At 54.8% G+C, this 16881-nt stretch overlaps 5 protein-coding genes across 5 annotated transcripts; 2 read left to right on the top strand and 3 right to left on the bottom strand.

The window, feature by feature from the left end:
• The first annotated feature begins 489 nt into the window (after nucleotides 1-489).
• PHACADRAFT_256101 (glycoside hydrolase family 5 protein) lies at nucleotides 490-4030 on the top strand. The gene is made up of 8 exons (XM_007395724.1): nucleotides 490-638; nucleotides 746-1610; nucleotides 1658-1691; nucleotides 1744-1748; nucleotides 1800-1935; nucleotides 1991-2397; nucleotides 2455-2923; nucleotides 2979-4030. The coding sequence occupies exons 2-8, from the start codon at nucleotides 760-762 to the stop codon at nucleotides 3504-3506; spliced, it is 2430 nt and encodes an 809-aa protein (XP_007395786.1). The 5' UTR covers nucleotides 490-638; nucleotides 746-759; the 3' UTR covers nucleotides 3507-4030.
• Nucleotides 4031-4481: 451 nt separating this feature from the next.
• PHACADRAFT_28494 (uncharacterized protein) lies at nucleotides 4482-8740 on the bottom strand (the record flags this gene model as incomplete). The annotated part of the gene is made up of 9 exons (XM_007395175.1): nucleotides 4482-4556; nucleotides 4613-5185; nucleotides 5237-5469; nucleotides 5520-6050; nucleotides 6104-7169; nucleotides 7211-7402; nucleotides 7454-8450; nucleotides 8504-8632; nucleotides 8691-8740. 9 exons carry the CDS (start codon nucleotides 8738-8740, stop codon nucleotides 4482-4484), a joined length of 3846 nt encoding a protein of 1281 aa, XP_007395237.1.
• A 587-nt stretch (nucleotides 8741-9327) lies between these two features.
• Nucleotides 9328-11350, top strand: PHACADRAFT_184254 (uncharacterized protein). The gene is made up of 7 exons (XM_007395723.1): nucleotides 9328-9516; nucleotides 9580-9644; nucleotides 9698-9769; nucleotides 9822-9937; nucleotides 9988-10092; nucleotides 10142-10369; nucleotides 10429-11350. The coding sequence occupies exons 1-7, from the start codon at nucleotides 9357-9359 to the stop codon at nucleotides 11090-11092; spliced, it is 1410 nt and encodes a 469-aa protein (XP_007395785.1). The 5' UTR covers nucleotides 9328-9356; the 3' UTR covers nucleotides 11093-11350.
• Nucleotides 11351-12007: 657 nt separating this feature from the next.
• On the bottom strand, nucleotides 12008-14082 carry PHACADRAFT_256097 (uncharacterized protein). Its single transcript, XM_007395722.1, has 2 exons — nucleotides 13167-14082; nucleotides 12008-13116 (listed from the first exon to the last, which is right to left on the bottom strand). Exons 1-2 carry the CDS (start codon nucleotides 14013-14015, stop codon nucleotides 12433-12435), a joined length of 1533 nt encoding a protein of 510 aa, XP_007395784.1. The 5' UTR covers nucleotides 14016-14082; the 3' UTR covers nucleotides 12008-12432.
• A 729-nt stretch (nucleotides 14083-14811) lies between these two features.
• On the bottom strand, nucleotides 14812-16720 carry PHACADRAFT_195490 (uncharacterized protein; the record flags this gene model as incomplete). Its single annotated transcript, XM_007395721.1, has 7 exons — nucleotides 14812-15165; nucleotides 15224-15282; nucleotides 15334-15746; nucleotides 15802-16203; nucleotides 16260-16314; nucleotides 16363-16476; nucleotides 16531-16720. The coding sequence occupies 7 exons, from the start codon at nucleotides 16718-16720 to the stop codon at nucleotides 14812-14814; spliced, it is 1587 nt and encodes a 528-aa protein (XP_007395783.1).
• Between the last annotated feature and the right edge of the window lie 161 nt (nucleotides 16721-16881).

Here is a 16881-nt window from a genome sequence, read left to right as displayed (position 1 = left end):
TCGTCGTGGGGAGCATGTGTCTTGGGCGACATACTCGAACATGCGGTCTCTATGCGCCTACCAGTTAGAATTTGAAGAACAGTCGGCTGAAAATGGCGCGTGACCGACGCGGCGTGTTCGAGAGGTCAAGCGGAGGCGTGTCTGTCATACAAGGCCATTGTAGCAACCTGTGTGTGATTTTGACGAGCCTCGCTGCCTTAGGTTGGCCGACTCGGGCTTCCCATGGCCTGCTGCTGCAGTCTTTTGTCGATGCTGGCCCGGAAAAGGTCGACGAGCTCGGAATCTGTCTCATGGTCTTGGAGCTCGAGCGGAATAAACTATCCGGCCGGTGATTGCTACCGGTTTTGGACGGATCTTCGGCGTGTGCAACACTGTTGCCGGTCGGCAGGTGCGGCACGGAGGTCACACACGCGGCGAAGGATGCCCATGACTTCAAAAATGTCTGAGGAATATTCCTTCGTCCCTCGTCTGTTTCCCTCACCGCCCACGCACGACCTCTCGTGGCCGTTGTCCTCGATAGCGGCAGTAACTTCGTCCACATCTGACACTCTCTCCTCGTTTTGCGTCACTCGTTCGAACTGTCTTAGACAACTGGTTGCTTGTTGGTCAGGACGTCGCGTACATCCATCCGCCATCCTGTAAGTTGCCATCATACTTCATGTTCCGAGAGACCAGCCGAAACCTCCTTCACACCCCGCGTCGCTCTAAATTGTTTCTCCCTCCTCGCTTACCTCCTCTCTTCTAGAGCACCATTCCGCCATGTCGGGCCCCCAATACGACCCACTTCCTTTACACTTGGACCACCGCGACGACATTCCTTACAACGTCCCGCACTCTCCTGGAATGCCGCCGTCTGGCCTTCACACTCCAGAAGCTGAGCCATTTGAGCTTCACGGAGATGATCTTGGGGCCTTGCGTCCGCGTTTCATGGGGCAGGCCTTGAACGATGGAGGCCCCGAACCGCGGGCCTCTTACGCATCGTCCGGTCACTCTCTACCTCTCTCCAATGACAATCAATCCTCTGTTTACGGCCTTAACCCTACCGGACAAGCAACCCGCGACACTGCGTATTATAGCATGCAGTACCGCGACGACCCGCACGATGCCGACTTTAACGGCTCTACGCCGAACGTTGGGATGTACAAGGATGAGTTGCAAAGTACTCCCTACCTTTCGGAGAAGCGCGAGGCGTATCTCCCACCGAAAGCACGCTCGAAGCGGAGGATGTGGGTTCTCGGAGGCGTGGTCGTCGGAGTCGTGGCTATTGTGGCGATCGTGGTGGCGGTCTATTTTACAGTCGTTAAACCGCACAGCAACAAAGACACCGTCTCTGGAGGCGCGTCAAAGGGCGGCAGCAAAGGTTCTAGTTCCAGCACTTCGAGCAGCTCGTCACCACAAAATACGGGCAAGCCAGCCGTTCAGGCTGCCGTGACCGGAGGTGATGGTAGCACGGTGACAATGGAGGACGGCACGACCTTTATCTACCAGAATTCTTTCGGTGGATATTGGTATTGGGATGAGAATGATCCCTTCAATAACGGTGCTCGTGCGCAATCGTGGAGTCCTGCTCTGAACGAGACATTCCAGTACGGCGTTGATAAGATACGGGGGTAAGGTTTTATACATGTTTGCATATGCCTATGCTCATCTCCTAAAGCGTGAACATTGGCGGTTGGCTCACCACGGAACCTGTGGGTTTCTTTCCGATTTATCGCCGTTAAGTTGTACTGACTTTATCTGCAGTTCATGTGAGCTACTTTGTGTACGGCATTTCTCGAAGGAAAACTAAACCCCACCAGTGTTCCTGCTTTGTACGAACCGTATGTCAACTCGTCGAACCCCGCGGTGGACGAGTGGACGCTCAGCCAGAACATGGCGGCCGACACGGCAAATGGAGGTATGCAACAACTGGTAAATCACTACGAGACGTTCGTTGTAAGCTCGCTTTTTTCGATGTGTTACGCGGGAAGGTTAAGGTGTCCTCTCACAGACTGAGAAGGATTTCGCCGAGATCGCCGGCGCTGGCCTGAATTGGGTTCGAGTTTCCGTGCCATTCTGGGCCATCGAAACGCGCAGCGGCGAACCGTTCCTCCCCAAGACTTGCTGGCAGTATTTCCTGAAAGCCGTCCAGTGGGCGCGCAAGTACGGTCTTCGTATTAATCTCGATTTGCATGCGCTTCCTGGATCCCAAAACGGCTGGAACCACTCAGGGAGGCTCGGTAGTATCAACTTGCTAAATGGTCCGATGGGTCTCGCCAATGCGCAGCGGGCACTCGATTATATTCGTGTTCTCGCCGAGTTCATCTCTCAACCCGAGTATAAAGACGTCGTCGCCATGTTTGGAGTCACCAACGAGCCCCAGGCACCAGTCTTCGGTCAAGAAAACCTTGCTAGATAGTGAGTTTTATTCCATGAGTATTTTATAGACCTGGACCTGACGATCCTCTTACTCAGTTACATGCAGGCCTACGATATCGTTCGCACAGCTAGCGGCATAGGCGAAGGCAATGGTCCGTTTATCTCCTTTCACGAAGGTTTTATGGGTCTTTCTGCTTGGGCTGGGTACTACCCCAACTCGGATAGGACGTCCCTGGACATTCACCAGTACCTATGCTTTTCCGGCCAGTCTGCCGCCGGTTACGATCAACGTGCAACCGATCCGTGTACCGCTTGGGCGTCGGTGCAGAACGACTCGATGAGCGCCTATGGTTTTACCATTGCTGCAGAGTTTAGTAACGCTCTCAACGACTGTGGTCTTTGGGTCAACGGTGTCAACCTTGGTGCCCGTTACGAGGGCAACTATCCCGGTGGTCCTTGGCCCGTCATTGGCAGCTGCGACCCATGGACCGACTATTCCCAGTGGAACGATACCATGAAGCAGGGCATTCAGCAGTTCGCCTTAGCGAGTATGGACGCTCTCCAGGTTTGTAGCTGATGTCCTTGAGCTGCAGCCCCATCAAACTGACAACATCTTTTAGAATTATTTCTTCTGGACTTGGAAGATTGGCAACTCTTCTGTCACCGGCAAGGTTGAGTCTCCGGTTTGGTCGTACCAGCTTGGCCTTCAAGAAGGTTGGATGCCCAAGGATCCCCGTGCCGCCGTTGGTACTTGTGGTAACACCGATCCATGGGTAGGCCCACTGCAGTCTTGGCAGACGGGTGGTGCTGGCGCTGGCCAGATCCCTGCTACCTTCACCTCATCGTACGCGTGGCCTCCGACTTCGATCTCTGGCGGAGGCGCTGCGACGCTTCTGCCTACGTATACCCAGACCGGCCCCATACCCACTCTTCCTGTACCCACATTCACCGAGTCTTCCGGAAGTACAGCCAACGCCGGAAGCGGCTGGGAGAACACCGCAGACAACAGTGGGATGGCCGTTCCGATTCCCACTTGCTCGTACCTTGATCCCTGGGTTGGCAGCGCCGCTCCGCCGTCTCCTCTCTGCAGCAGCGCTGCGAAGCGCGGTATCCCGGTTCCTCCCCCGATTATCACATCCGCTCCCTAAAAAAAGTCAAAAAAAAAACACGGACTTCACCTCGTTCACGCGGCTCTTGTAGAGTAGATTCGCGTATTGCGTACTGAGAGTGCGCTGCGACTTGTAAAGTTTATAGCCTACCGTAGTACAACACCCTTACATCTTTGCATGGACACACTTTCTTCCTTGTATCATGAACTTTATGGACGACTTCATTACTACCATACCTCCTATGGTTTCACTATGGTACTTGCGGTGCATTGTACTTGGTAGTTGCTCCCTGATTTTGACTGTGGGTTAGGCGATAGCTTCCATTCGTTTAGTAGTTACTGGCGTGTAACGTCCCAAGATCGGACGCGACAGATGGTATACAAGGTGCCTCAGTGTTCGCCGAGCGTCGTGGCGTATCTATCCTCCAAATCTTCTTGCCCGCCGAAACCTCCTTCGAAGTCTCTGTCCATGAGCTTGGGGTCCTTCGGCGGGGCCACCGTAGTCGCTCCCTGCTGGTCTGGGTGCTTGAGCTTGTCACGGATAGCGGCCAGCTGCTCTTGCTCCTGCAGAAACAACGATGAAGAAAATGATCAGACCGTGTTTCGGCACAGTGGATGTATAAGCACCTTTGCCTTAGCATACCGAGCCTCCTCCCCTTGCTCTCGAGATTTCCACGCGGGGTCCTGCATGCCGGCGATTCACAATCAGCTCTCAAGCCCCGAGTAGCAACAGCAGCCGACATACTTGTCCTGTCTGTCCAGACGACATCGTAGTCACAGCTGAAGTACTGGAGAGCAGAGCCACCGGCGGCGTCTCAGCTTATATGCGGATAGTCACGCCTCCAACACCTACGTCACTGCGCGCTGCTCAAGCAGCCGTTGATAACAGGCCGAGAACAAAATAATGGTATACGCTATGCAAGTACAGGACAGTGCTTCTAGAATAAATGGTAGTGTCTACGATAGTTCAAAGACAATTCCGAGTAGACGAAAAGGAGGATAGTGGAAGACGCCCCTACGACATCGAGTAGCTGCCGTTTTGTTGCTGCTGGACTTGTTGTTGTGCCGCCTGCTGTTGCAATGCTTGTCGCTGGCGAACAAGCACATAAGCTCGGAGAGCACGGTAAACGTTGGGCGTCGGCTTACCTGGGAATACAGTGTCTGTATTTGCATCGCATGCTGGAGCTGCTCCGGCGTCAGGTGCGCGGTCTGTATGTTCGGATAGTAGTGCGCCATAGTAGGAGCATTCCGCTGTGCCGACGACGCGATTGAGCCCTGCACTTGAGGCGACCGGCCTGCCAACGCCTGTGCCGATGGCGGGCGGGGCGATGTTGCGTTGGCAGCTGCAGCTTGTGAGAGCGGCGGCGATTGTTGGGGGAGCCCAGGCGAGGTGCTGTTCGCTCGTGCCGCATTGTAGTTCGGTGTGAGGTGCGCGGTCAACGCTGGTGCCGCACCCGCTGCAAGGCTGTTCGCGATGTTTGGGTGCGCCTGCCCTTGCGCCTGAACCTGAGCTTGCGCCGCCGCAATTGCGCGGGCTTGAGCCTGAACCTGAGCCGCCTGGGCTTGCATCAACTGTGATGACGCGATGCGTGTTTGGCCAAGCAGGGGGTTCGATAACCTTTGTTGCTGTCCTGAAATATTGACCTGCTGCCTGATTTGCGGCATTCCTTGAGCACCTGGATGTCCATTGGGCGTACGCATACCCGGGTTCTGAACGGCCTGCACATGCGACGGTTAGTCCGAATAGCACTTAGACGGCGTTGAACGAACCATATTCGGGATCTGCTGCATTCTCGCATGTTGCTGCTGCTGTTGCTGTTGCTGTTGTTGCTGCGCCAGCGCCTGCTGTTGCGTCCGCAAATCGTCTTGCCGTTTTCGCTGCATTTGTTGCTCACGCGCATCCGCGTCTGCTTTCATACGACTGAGCTCGGCAGGCGTGAGCTTCGGCATCTTGTTGTATTGTCCGTGAGTATCATGAATCGTGGTTGGCTTCCTGTTGTTGGCTGCGCGCAAAAGATGAGGAGCGGTCTGGCGAGGGGAGCCAGGTACCTACCGTTTGCCTTCTGTGCTTGCTCTCGCTTCTTCGCTGCCTTGCGAATAGTATCGTACATGAGGTTGTGGCGTCGCTTCTTTTTGGACTCGGTCGGTGCCGCGGCAGAGTTCGCGGCCGTGGGTGCCACACTCGTGCTTAACGATCGCTTCGTTCCCCGAGTAGTCATCGGAGTCGTCGGTGTCTGAGGCGGTGGACGATGTTCGTCTTCGTTCGGAGGGGGGCCGAAGCGCGTGCGCCACCGATCGAAGCAGTCGAATGGCGTTCGTTTGTCGATGGATGTCGTGACGCGCAAGGAGTTGAAGGATTCCGCAATAAGGATCCAATTGTTCGGGTGCCTTTCGACTAGTGGCTTGAGGACAGCGTCATCATGCGGAGTCCATGCGAGGTCCGACGGCTTGTTGGAGCGCTGCATACTGGCCGGATTGCGACTGGTCTCCAAAAGCGACTGGCTGAACGGTCGGCGCAAATCCTTGAACGGAGGCAGTGAAATGGGCGTTGAGGATGGGGAAGATTTGACGCTGTCGAACAGCGCTGGCGAACGCATTATGAGAGAAAATGGAGATCTCGACGAGTGAGAAACTTACAGGACGACATGCTCTCATCTACAGGGCGTGCTGAAGAGGACTCAAACTCGACGACAACGGCCGTCTCATCGAGATCGTGCCACTGCTCGTCATCCCAGTGCTTTGACGGCTGTAGCGGTCCAACAAGGGTCGCCTTGTGATGCATGAACTCGTTTGCAGGCATCACCTTCATGTACGTCGTATCTTCAGCCCTCTTGTTCGGATCGTCCCTGTCTGATCGTCCTGACTTCTTCTTACCATCGGCACCGGTGGTAGGAGGTACATCAAGCAATCCGAACGTCTGCATGTCGGGGAAAATCTCGGAGAGGTCGGGCATTGGCGGGGGTGCAGACATATCATCGGTCGACAATGAAGTCATGCCCTGGACGATGTCGAAGCCATCGAGGTCGAGAAAAAGCGTTTCTGGTTCAGAGAAGATAATCTGTTCCCGAAGGGGCGCGTATACGCTGGTGGTCTTTGACCTGGGTTTGGAACTAGAGGCCGCCTCGTCGTTCTGCGAGCCAAGTATCGGATCATCGGAAGATGTCTTCAGGGCAGATGATTCAGCCGCTTCAGCCTTTGTAGCAGTCGTAGGGGCGTTATCTGGACCAGCGTCATCGTGTTCCATAGGGACTGTACTGCTTTCTCGTTGCAGCGCTGAGCTGTCTTCGAAATACTCCATCTTAGGCTGTATATCTTGCGATTGCGATTGCGATTGCTGACTATCAAGCTGCAATTCGGCATCCTCGAAGGCCTCGCGCAGAGCAATAGCAGGATCCAGAGCGTCGATAACGTCCTGTTTTTCCCTCTCCTGCTCCTCGTCGGAGTCTTCGTCGGAGTTGTCAGCGTTAGGTGTAGACTGTGACTTGGACGCCGTGCCACTCTGTTCCTGATCCTCCTGCGGCACAAAGGCGTGGAAGTCGGAGCCTTCCAAGGGCACACCCGCCTCTTGCGTTTCCGTGTCACGCGGCCTCTTCCAAAGGACGCAGATCCCGTGGCGAACTCGCTCCTCGAGGGTGCCAGCCTCGTGCCATTCCAGCACAGCATGGGCGAGGCTGTACGCCAACGCCATCTTCCATTTGCGTTCCTCCCGAAAGTCTGTACGCATCCATCGCTAGACAACCACACCATATTAGCGTGCTGGAGTGTAGCCGTGAATTCAGCATCTACCATCTCATCCAGTAGATAGTCCCAGTGAGTCTTCATGAGGCCTCCGACGCCTCTTTGTTTCTTCGGCTGTCTGAAACTCCATCGACCCGCGTCAATGAGTGCGTCAATACGGTCGAAGGCTTTGATGAGCTTGAGTTCAGTCACAGCTACCTGTGCATTGCTCAGCGGACCCAGACCCGTCAAAGAGCCAGATATACATACGTTCCATTCGCGGGTACTGAGACATTTAGTCGCCTTCGACACTTTCTTGTGGATGGGATTGGCACGGAGGATAGCCGACCACCTATTGAGACCCAACGGACTCCACTCTTGGGATGCTTTGCTCTCGCTCTTCTCTTTGTCGCGCTTTCTTGACTGGCGTTGCTTCCCTTTCCGGTGAAACTCCGGTGGAAGCTGCTTCAGAAGTGGCAACGCGTACGTTGGCTGCTTGTAGAGAGTCTGGACTGGCGCTATGGTCTTCTCTTCTTCGGTTGCTGGTTCACCCTTGAATTTAAATGTTAGCGGTGGCGGATCGGGAGCGACTTTGGCTTCTAGAACGTATTCAGATATAGAATGCTCTGATTCGATGCGGGCAATCGGCAAGGGCGGATTATATGGCAATATATCCATTGCAATATCTTCCGAGGTATCCTCAATTTTGGTCATCACAGTAGTTGGTTGCACCTCAAGATCTTCGCTAACGATGACAGTTGGTTGAAATTCGAGCTGATAGTCCATGACCTCTTCAACCGGAGCGGAAGGAGGGACTTCTGGCCGTTCTTGAGCGGACGGACTCCGCGACTTCGAATCGCGTGACTTCGGTGTGAGCTGCTTGTCTGGTTGCATAGGCGATGTAGTCGATCTAGAACGATGCCGTGGGGAAGAGGTGTCTTGAGGCATGGGAGACGGAGATGATACGTGTGGTTCCGTCTCAAGGGTTACTTGTTCGGTCTCGTCGACCTCCATTGGCTCGGGTTGACTCTCAGCGAGTTGGGGATCTAGTTCTTCGATCACTTGAGTTGGTGGTGAGACTGGTGGTTCAGACATTGAAGATTCGAGGGGCTGGGCTAGTTCATCTGTCTGAGGGCTGGCACGAGAAGGTGCGGGAGTGCTTTCGCGAGAAGCTGCCTGAGGACTTGATCTACGAGAGCCAGGAGTATGGGACGCAGTATCATCCGGTAGTAAAAGAAGCAAGTCCTTGATATGACTGAACTCTGGACTTGAAGCCGACGAGTGAGCACACGAGGAGATGACAGCACAATAAATGCTCACTATTCAACGACGTCCATCTCACCGTCGAATACGCCATGCTCAGAATCCAGCTCAACGTCATGTTCATTCCTCTTCTGCAGTAGCGTGTACATCTCCTTCACGAGTTCATTCCTACGTTGGCGGATCTCCCTACGGAGGACCACTTGTTTGATGTGTATTACACAGTAGCCATTGCGAGGATGCTTACTGTAGTTGAGCTACTCGCTCCTCGATCAGAGAGTCCCGAGATATAGACATGGCCTAGATTAGAGGTAAGCCTAGAGGGAAGTGGTTGAGTGTTATACGCCACACGAGAGCGGACAGGCAAGTATAACGCGGTTCTGGCAGCAGCTAGGTGCAGATGGCGTAGCCCAGTTTAGTCGTTAAGAGCAAGACAGCCGAGGCAAAAAGATTGCATGCAAACAGTATGAGCTGCCGTGGGCCCCAGGAAAAATGTTGATGAGAAGGTGGAGACGGATGAGGATGGTGGTAAAGGACAAGTATGGATCAAGCGTAAGCGCCAGAGCACGAACGCGGGGGCGTGCCGCGGCTTGACGGCAGGACCGCGACGCGATCGCACTGCGCCTGCGTACAGCGTTGAATGTGCTCTAGAAATGAAGATCTGTCCTGCGGGCTGGTTTCCAGTAGACCACCGCGAGGAGCTGTAGTCTCTCATCTTTATCACGGACTTGACATCGCGGAAGTGCTCGCCAAGAATCCAAGAGACGCCTGCTGCAGCTTCTGACGCGACGACTAGACTAGACTTCTTCCACGACTTCGCCGCGAACTGCGCCACTCCAGCCCTCCAACACATCGCACAAAACAGAGGGGAGCAAGCGGTCCTTGGCTTTTACCGTGTCTCAGTCCCTGCAACATGTCGAATATTGAGCAAGCCCCTCAGCAAGACTTCGACTTCTGGGATTATGTCTCATGCTCTCGGTGTCACCTCTCTTTCACGCCCGATAACGGCGGCCCTCCTCCAGTACCGTTCTGGGTGACAGAATGCGGACACGTTATTTGTAATCATCACTTGAGTCAGTCGTCCCCTCGCTGCTCTCTGAGGGGCTCGCTCTAGCTCATAAGTATCCTTTTTCCAGAGACGGATCAAAGCTGTGCAAAATGCGGCGAAAGAGATGTACAAGTCGCGCCTCTACAGCGTGATGTACGAGTCTTCCAAACATGTTTTCCATTGTCTATACTATCTTTTGTCGCCAGATGGAACCACCGATGTCCAGCTGGTTTGCCTCTGTGCCGCAAACCCTTGATACCGTGGCATTCGCGACGAGGGTCAGCTCTACTTTCTTAATCCAGCTGCTGATCTCATGCTGGAGCACCATAGTTTCAAGTTGAGACACTGGCAAGTTTGGTCAGATATTACAAGAGGAAATGCGCACATCAGCGTGAGCTCATCGAACGCATGAAACCCGCTGTTCAAGAGAACAGAGATTTGAGACGGTATTTCTGTCGCTGTCAGTGTGCACTGCGTGACACTTACGATATCATAGTGCCCTTGAAGAGTTACAGGTGGACCCTTACCAGACGCGAGGACACATGGAGCCATCTGATGTGCTCAATAGCAATGGCAAGCGACAGATGCACCCGATACAAAGGTATCCACGCTCTTCTTTGCTACGTCCAAATGTACACATTACGTTACAGGCAAGCTAGCGGTGTTTATACGAACTCAAGCCCGCGTTCGGTAACGACCCCTATGGGTCCAGATCGTCTCACTCTGCCGCCTACGCACCAGCAGCCGAGTTTTGCACCTCGGCAGCATCATTCAGACGATGGACCACAGCTATGGCAGCAGCGCGCAAACGATCGACGAGCCATGGATCTTGAGCCTGGCGCAGAGGTCAACCGGCCAAGCTCGCGCCGCCTCACAGAGTAGGCCGCAATTATCTTTGTAGTGGCGGTATAGCTGACACTTACTTACTTGTTGTCAGACAGTATGCCTATGCCCCGCCACCCGGTCATCAAGGAAGGCCTATACCTCCGCAGGCCCTCGCATACACTCAAACAGATCCTGTGCGCCAAGCGCAGGGACGACGACAATCCCAACAATATGTGCAGGATGGGGCGCATATACCTACTCGCGTTGACCAAGGAAGGAGCAGTCAGGCTGTTTTCCGTCTAGCTCAGCAGCAATCAACCGATCAGTTGCAGAGACGACCCCGAGACGAAGCTATGCACATGCCGCCTCCTCCGGTTCCCCGCAGCATTCTTGATTCGAGCCGCCAAGGCCACCATACGCCGCAACGCGGTGGGTTCACACCTCAGCCAGCGACTTCACGCGGCTCTCAGTCGGGTCAGTCCATTAACCGACATCCCAGTGCAGCTTCCACAACAAGCAAGCGCGACACGGTAGATACTGATCTCCCGAATTTCCGGGCGGCGACACCTATGCTACAAACTCAGCCTATGCTACAAACCCAGCGATTCATACCACCAACGCCCTCTGGTCGCCAACGGTTTGCTGCTTCGTCGTCGGCCGCTGACACCGGCTCTTCTGGTGTTCGCTCTGGTTTGGTTAGATCTGGGAGTACTGCAGGCGCGTCTAACAGTGGTCAGCAACTGCCTTTCGTTCCTGGGGGACAACCTTCTGGATAGTCGACTGCTCTGTATTTTCAGTCTCTTGGTACTGCTATCTCCCAATGATATTCCCGCAGTTCTCAATATCACTCGACCCTGCTTCTCTCGGTTGTCCGCTTGGTAAGGCTCGGAGGACGGGCCCTATCGCGACATGGTGGTACCGCACGACATCCGACTTGAGCGCCTCGACGGCAGCACACCCCACTTATTGGACAGAACAGTATTAGACCCTGGCAGTGCCGCTTGGTACGGGGAAGATTCACCGTTTGATTCATTAGGTATCGGAGACCGCGGGTCAACTGTGAGCTGACCTCTCCAATTTTAGACTACATCAGCTGCTGCCGTCGTATATAAGTGCCCTGCATAGCATATGGCCGTCTCCAAGCCTCACGGAAACCACCGTCTCCCTCCGACGGGCGAACAGCAAGAATCGTTTTTACCCACGTCGACAGACTTCACACGTATTCCTGGCGCTTGAAGCTCTTCAGCACCGTCTTTCACGCCATGGCCTCTTAATTGCTCAGATCTTGCGAAGTTACCGCTCCTGCCAGTCTATCGCTATTTCTCACAGAGAGGCAGCTCAGTTCATCATCGGCGTACAACACGCTCTATCTTCCCTACGGGGGGACTAAGCGCGCCTCAACTTACGGCGACTAACACATCGAGCCCACTTGGTTAGACTACCGACATGCAAACCTGGTGTCGTTTCTGCTCGCCCTGACGCTGTCACAGCTATCTCTACTCTACCTTGCGCGCCTCCGCCCTCAGTCTCCACTCCGGATGTTCGCGTTGCACCGTATACCTAGCACCGATGTCGATAGCTCACCAGCCACAGCCACCTCGGGGCGCGGCCGCGGCGCTCACTACTGGATAGGTCCCGGTCATATCGCTTGTTGTCAAGGATCCGTTGCTGAACATCAATCAACTACGTGGTCCGGTTTCAGTTCGTAGTTCTATTGGGTAATGTCCAAGTCCATAAGCTGGGCTCCTGGCCTCCGTAAAATATATGTACGTTGAAAGGACTCGTACTTGTGTAGCTTGATAATGACTACCAGGCAAAAGAGCTACGGGTATCGAATGCGACTACACATGGGAAGGGGAGAAGACGGTGAAGATGCCTCATGAAACAATGAAGAGCGGATTATTATTGCTAAGCCAGACATGCAGAAATGCTCCATCAGTTGCAGACGAATAGAATATTAGAAGGGAGAAAGCAAAGCCCATGCATACGACACACGATACCTCGAGTCCAGAATGTCTCTGTAGATCGATCACACAACTTCCTTTGTGGCGCCCTCCGAGCTCGGCCTGTCCTCAGCGAGGTCTGCAAGCATCGCACTGGCGCTGCCTCTTTTATCTTACGCCGCCTCAGGCTCCGCCGCGTGCGATTCGACGATTTCGGGAGTGTCTGTCTCTGCATCAGAGACGAGAACTCCGTCGTTCGATGATGTCTCGTGGTGAGCGTCCTCACTGTTCACAAGGACAGGCGAGTCTTCAGCATCACCACCCACCAAACCTTCGGTTACGACTACCGGTGGGACCTCGTCGAAGTTCGACAGGGGAACATCAGCAAGGAGATCTGTAGTCTCCGGGATGGCAGTTGTCGGTGATTGTATTAGTTCGGGGGATTGAGTCATTGTCCGCGAAGGAGTGTGGGAAAGGGATGCTGGGGGAGGAGGGATGGGGGTAACAGCCCTTGGTGAGTCAGTCCTGGGAGACGATGGCTGTTTTGTGATGACTGATACAGCCGGGAGCGCAACACCAACTTCTTGCATATCCAAAGCCCCGCTACCTGCTTCGATGTCGTTCCGTGACGGCGAGACGTCGATATCGTCCTGCGTCGGTAGAGAAACTGGCCTCGGGGCCGGTGGCTTGGTGACCGAAATTATGGGCAATGACTGAGATCCGCTCGCTTCATCGTCCAGTGTATGTGCGCTTGTCGACGGCTGGCTCGAGTCGGCGAGGACAGGAATGGGTACTTCTGCGCCTGAGTTCGTACCGGAGAGCGACCTAAGCTTGACGTCCGATATATGCTCCACATGCTGGCAAGTTGTAAGGCGCCTGAGACAGGAGATTCCTTGTGTAAACATACCTTCGTTTTCGCAGGCATCGACGCCTGCTGCTCAGGGTCGGGCGTCGGAATAACCCCTGCTTGCTGCCACTTGCGAACACTGCGATCCGCCCATGCCTCCAAGACGTTCCATCCCTTGTACTCACCCGCCAAGCGCATGCCGCCCGTCCCAGCGTTACCTCCGCCGTCGCCCGACCCCCGCCCAGTCCCATCGTAGAAGTAGTCCTCATAGCCAACCGAGTCCTCGCTTCCTTCGCTATCGTTGTTCGCCCCGAGCTCATAACCCTCACCGCTCTCCAGATCGTCCACGAAGCCCGCAAGCCACTTCGCCCAGCCATGCGGGCCATCGCCTCTCCACATGACAACCTTGGTGTCGAAATCGCGCCCGAAGACGATGACCTGGCCGATTGAGCCGCCCTCACTGGGGTTGAGGTCGACGCCGAGGTAGTTGCCAGCCTTGTCCGCAACGAGCGGGATCCAACCCCGGGACGAATACTCTCTGCGGATCCAGCCAGGGGGTATCGAGTCCATGAGTCCGCGCAACCGAGAGTTTGCACCCGTATTTGGGTCGTCGTCAACTTCGCGCCAGAACCGCCATTCCTCCAGAATGTCCTCGAGCGGCAACAGCGTCAGGCCGAAGAAGAGTCCCTCTGAACAGCCTGCCGCGGATTCTGCTTCTTGTCCGTCTGCACAGAGGTACGAATCCCGGATCGCTTGTGGCAGTGCAAATCCGAAGGACACCTCTATCTGCTGAAGATCTTGGGGTAGTATTCCATAGTTCAGCGTGTCTCCAAGCTCTGGGTACTCGTTCGCCAGCCAGGCGCGGAGGCGGTTCCATGTGAGCTGTAGTGGAGGGTATGGCGCGGTCATGGATCCTAGTCGCGAGTTGTGCAGCGGTAGATCGCTTGCAATTGGCGACTTCTGTCGTGCGTTAGTGCTGGCAGGGGATGGTCTAGTGAGAGATCAAGCAAGCCAGTATAGTCTTCGGCAACACCTACGGAGCTGGAAGGTAATCATATGTCCCTGTAGGCGATTGCGGGGGGTACGAGTACGCTGAGGAAGCGGATAGTGGAGGCTCAGGAGTGAGGGGTGTTCCTGGCGCAAAGCCGTCTTGCGGATGCCTGGGCGACGAGGTAGGCAGGCTGAACGCCTCATGCGTGGAGGAGATCGCTGTGCGACTCGACTGGCGGGTATTCTTGTTCGATGAGAAAAGATTTGTGAACCAACTCATCGTTGGGTATGAGGGCCGTAGGGGATGGACAGGATGGACGTCGTAACGGTAAGAGGGCGAACAGTGCTTGCACCCTGGAGCGCGCGCTCGGGAAGCAGTTAGCGAATCGGTATCAGCTTCTCGAGGTCACCAAAATTATTTTGCAGATGGGTGACCTCGGACTGGCCGGGGGGTAGCGAGTCCGAGAGACAGAAGAGAGGACAACACTGCTGAGTCTGCGTCCGACGCGCCGCACCCCGCCGAAGGCTCGGAAGTGTTTTGCACGCGCAACGTCGATCGAATAACCAGCACAGCACACAAATTGAGTCTACAAATACAATTATGGTTTCAATAAGTGCAGTGTGGTATAGAAGTGTACTGCTATATCGCAAGGACAACACTGTACGCGAACGCCCGTATTCAAAACAAACAAAAAAGGAAAGAAAGAGAAACCGCTCAGAAAGTGCCAACCTTGTCCGCCACGTGGAAGTCACAGTCAGTCTTGGCCCTCACTTCGTCGACTGTAACACCCTCGGCAACGTCGATCAGTGTCATCACGCCCGCAACGCGGTCGACGTTGAATGCAGCGAGATCAGTGACGATCATAGAGACAGCGCGAGCGCCGGTAAGCGGAAGCGAGCACTCCTTGACAATCTTTGACTGGCCATCCTTGGCCACGTGCTGGGTCAGAGCAATGACCTTAGTCTTGTCGGGGTTGGAGACCAAGTCCATGGCGCCACCGATACCCTTGACGAGCTTGCCAGGGATCATGAAGTTGGCAATGTCGCCAGCGCCGGATACTTGCATTGCCTGTCATCGCAGTTGTGTCAGCTCTTAATTACAGGGTTCGACACGCGAAATGACGTACGCCGAGGCATGTAACGTCGATATGGCCGCCACGAATCATGCCAAAGGATTCTACAGAATCTGCGAAACGTATTAACGGAAGATTCCCGCCAAAAGCGCAAAGGCACACACCGAAAGTCGAGGCTCCAGGGAGGAGAGTACAAGTTTCCTTGCCAGCGTTGATAAGATCAGGATCAACCTGCTCACGCGTAGGGTAGGGGCCCATGCCAAGAATACCGTTCTCACTTTCGAGCCAGACCTTGACAGAGGGATCGAGGTGCTCAGGAACGAGAGTTGGGACTCCGACGCCGAGGTTGACATAAAAGCCATCGTGGATCTCGCGGGCAGCGCGGCGAGCAATGCGGTGCCTCCAATCTTTAGTCGCGGCAGCGTCAGCAGCAGCAGGGTCAGGGGTCGCAGACTGTTCAGTGGGGTCCTTAGCAAGCGCAAGAATCTCGATATCCTTGGGGGCAGTGGCCTTGACGATACGGTCGACATAGATGCCGGGGACGTGGACTGCGTTGGGGGACAAAGTACCTGCAGGACTACAAATCCGGATGAGCTCGAATCACATACGTCAAAAAGGGCAGAGAAACATACACAATCTCCTCAGCCTCGACGATAGTCAACTTTGCATTGCGAGCCATGGCACCGTTGTAGTTGTTCGACGCGTAACGGAAGACCAGGTTACCAACAGTGTCCGCTTTCCATGCATGTACGAACGCAACATCGCCGGCGATGCCGGGCTCGACCAGGTACTTCTTGCCGTCGATAATGCGGTGCTCTTTGGGGTTTCCTGGGACCTTCACGCCAGAGGAGAAGCCACCTTCCTTGTATCGGATGGGAATCCCGCCAGTCTCCACAAGGGTGTTGGCACCGGTGGGAGTTAGGAAGGCAGGAATACCTGACGCATGAGACATGATTCGTTGGCTAAGCGTGCCCTGAGGGACAAGCTCGAGGCCGATGCGACCAGCAAGGTACTCGGACTCCAAGAATTTGTTTCTTTAACGTTCGCAATCAGAAACCTGCAAGAAGGAAGAACCATTGTGAGAGCATACCCTCCAAGATATGACATCATGAGACGGTCAAGCTGGCCCGCCTTGATCAAGTGGACTGGAGAATGGTGAGCGTGACGACGAGTAAAGGAAATGGATATCGTACCGAGACCGCGTTCGCCCGCGCCGGCGTTGTTCGAGACGGCGACAAGGTTCCTGAGGTCCTTCCGTTTCCCCAAGGCTTCAAGGAGAGTCTCTGGAACGCCAGAGAGTCCAAAGCCTGTCACGGACACGCTTTAGTACGCTGGGGACGGGAAGAACTGTGATTATCCACCTCCGGAGAGCAAGATGTCGTCCGACTTGACATCTTTAATGGCTTCTTCTACGTTGTCCCATACCTTAGACTTCTTGGGGATTCCGGCGTTGGTGACGACGGCAAGGAAGCGGACGGAGAGGTGTGATGGGTGTCTTGAGCGAAGGGACACGGCGGGGGCGCTTTTGGACGCTGCCTTGAGTGCTAGCATGATAGCGAGCGGTATTTTGAGAGGAGGGTATGAGGAAGGAGGTTTGCGCCCGCGGGGGAGAACGCCAGCTTTTTATGCATTTCTGTTCGCTCAGGCAGGAGATGGGAAGGTCCGAATTCTGTTGGCTACGTTCGAGCCGCATGAGTGCTCTTCAACAATTA

This window comes from Phanerochaete carnosa (assembly GCF_000300595.1).
Source record: "Phanerochaete carnosa HHB-10118-sp unplaced genomic scaffold PHACAscaffold_5, whole genome shotgun sequence".
Taxonomy (NCBI): Eukaryota; Fungi; Basidiomycota; class Agaricomycetes; order Polyporales; family Phanerochaetaceae; genus Phanerochaete; species Phanerochaete carnosa.
This window is presented reverse-complemented; position numbering and strand designations above follow the sequence as displayed.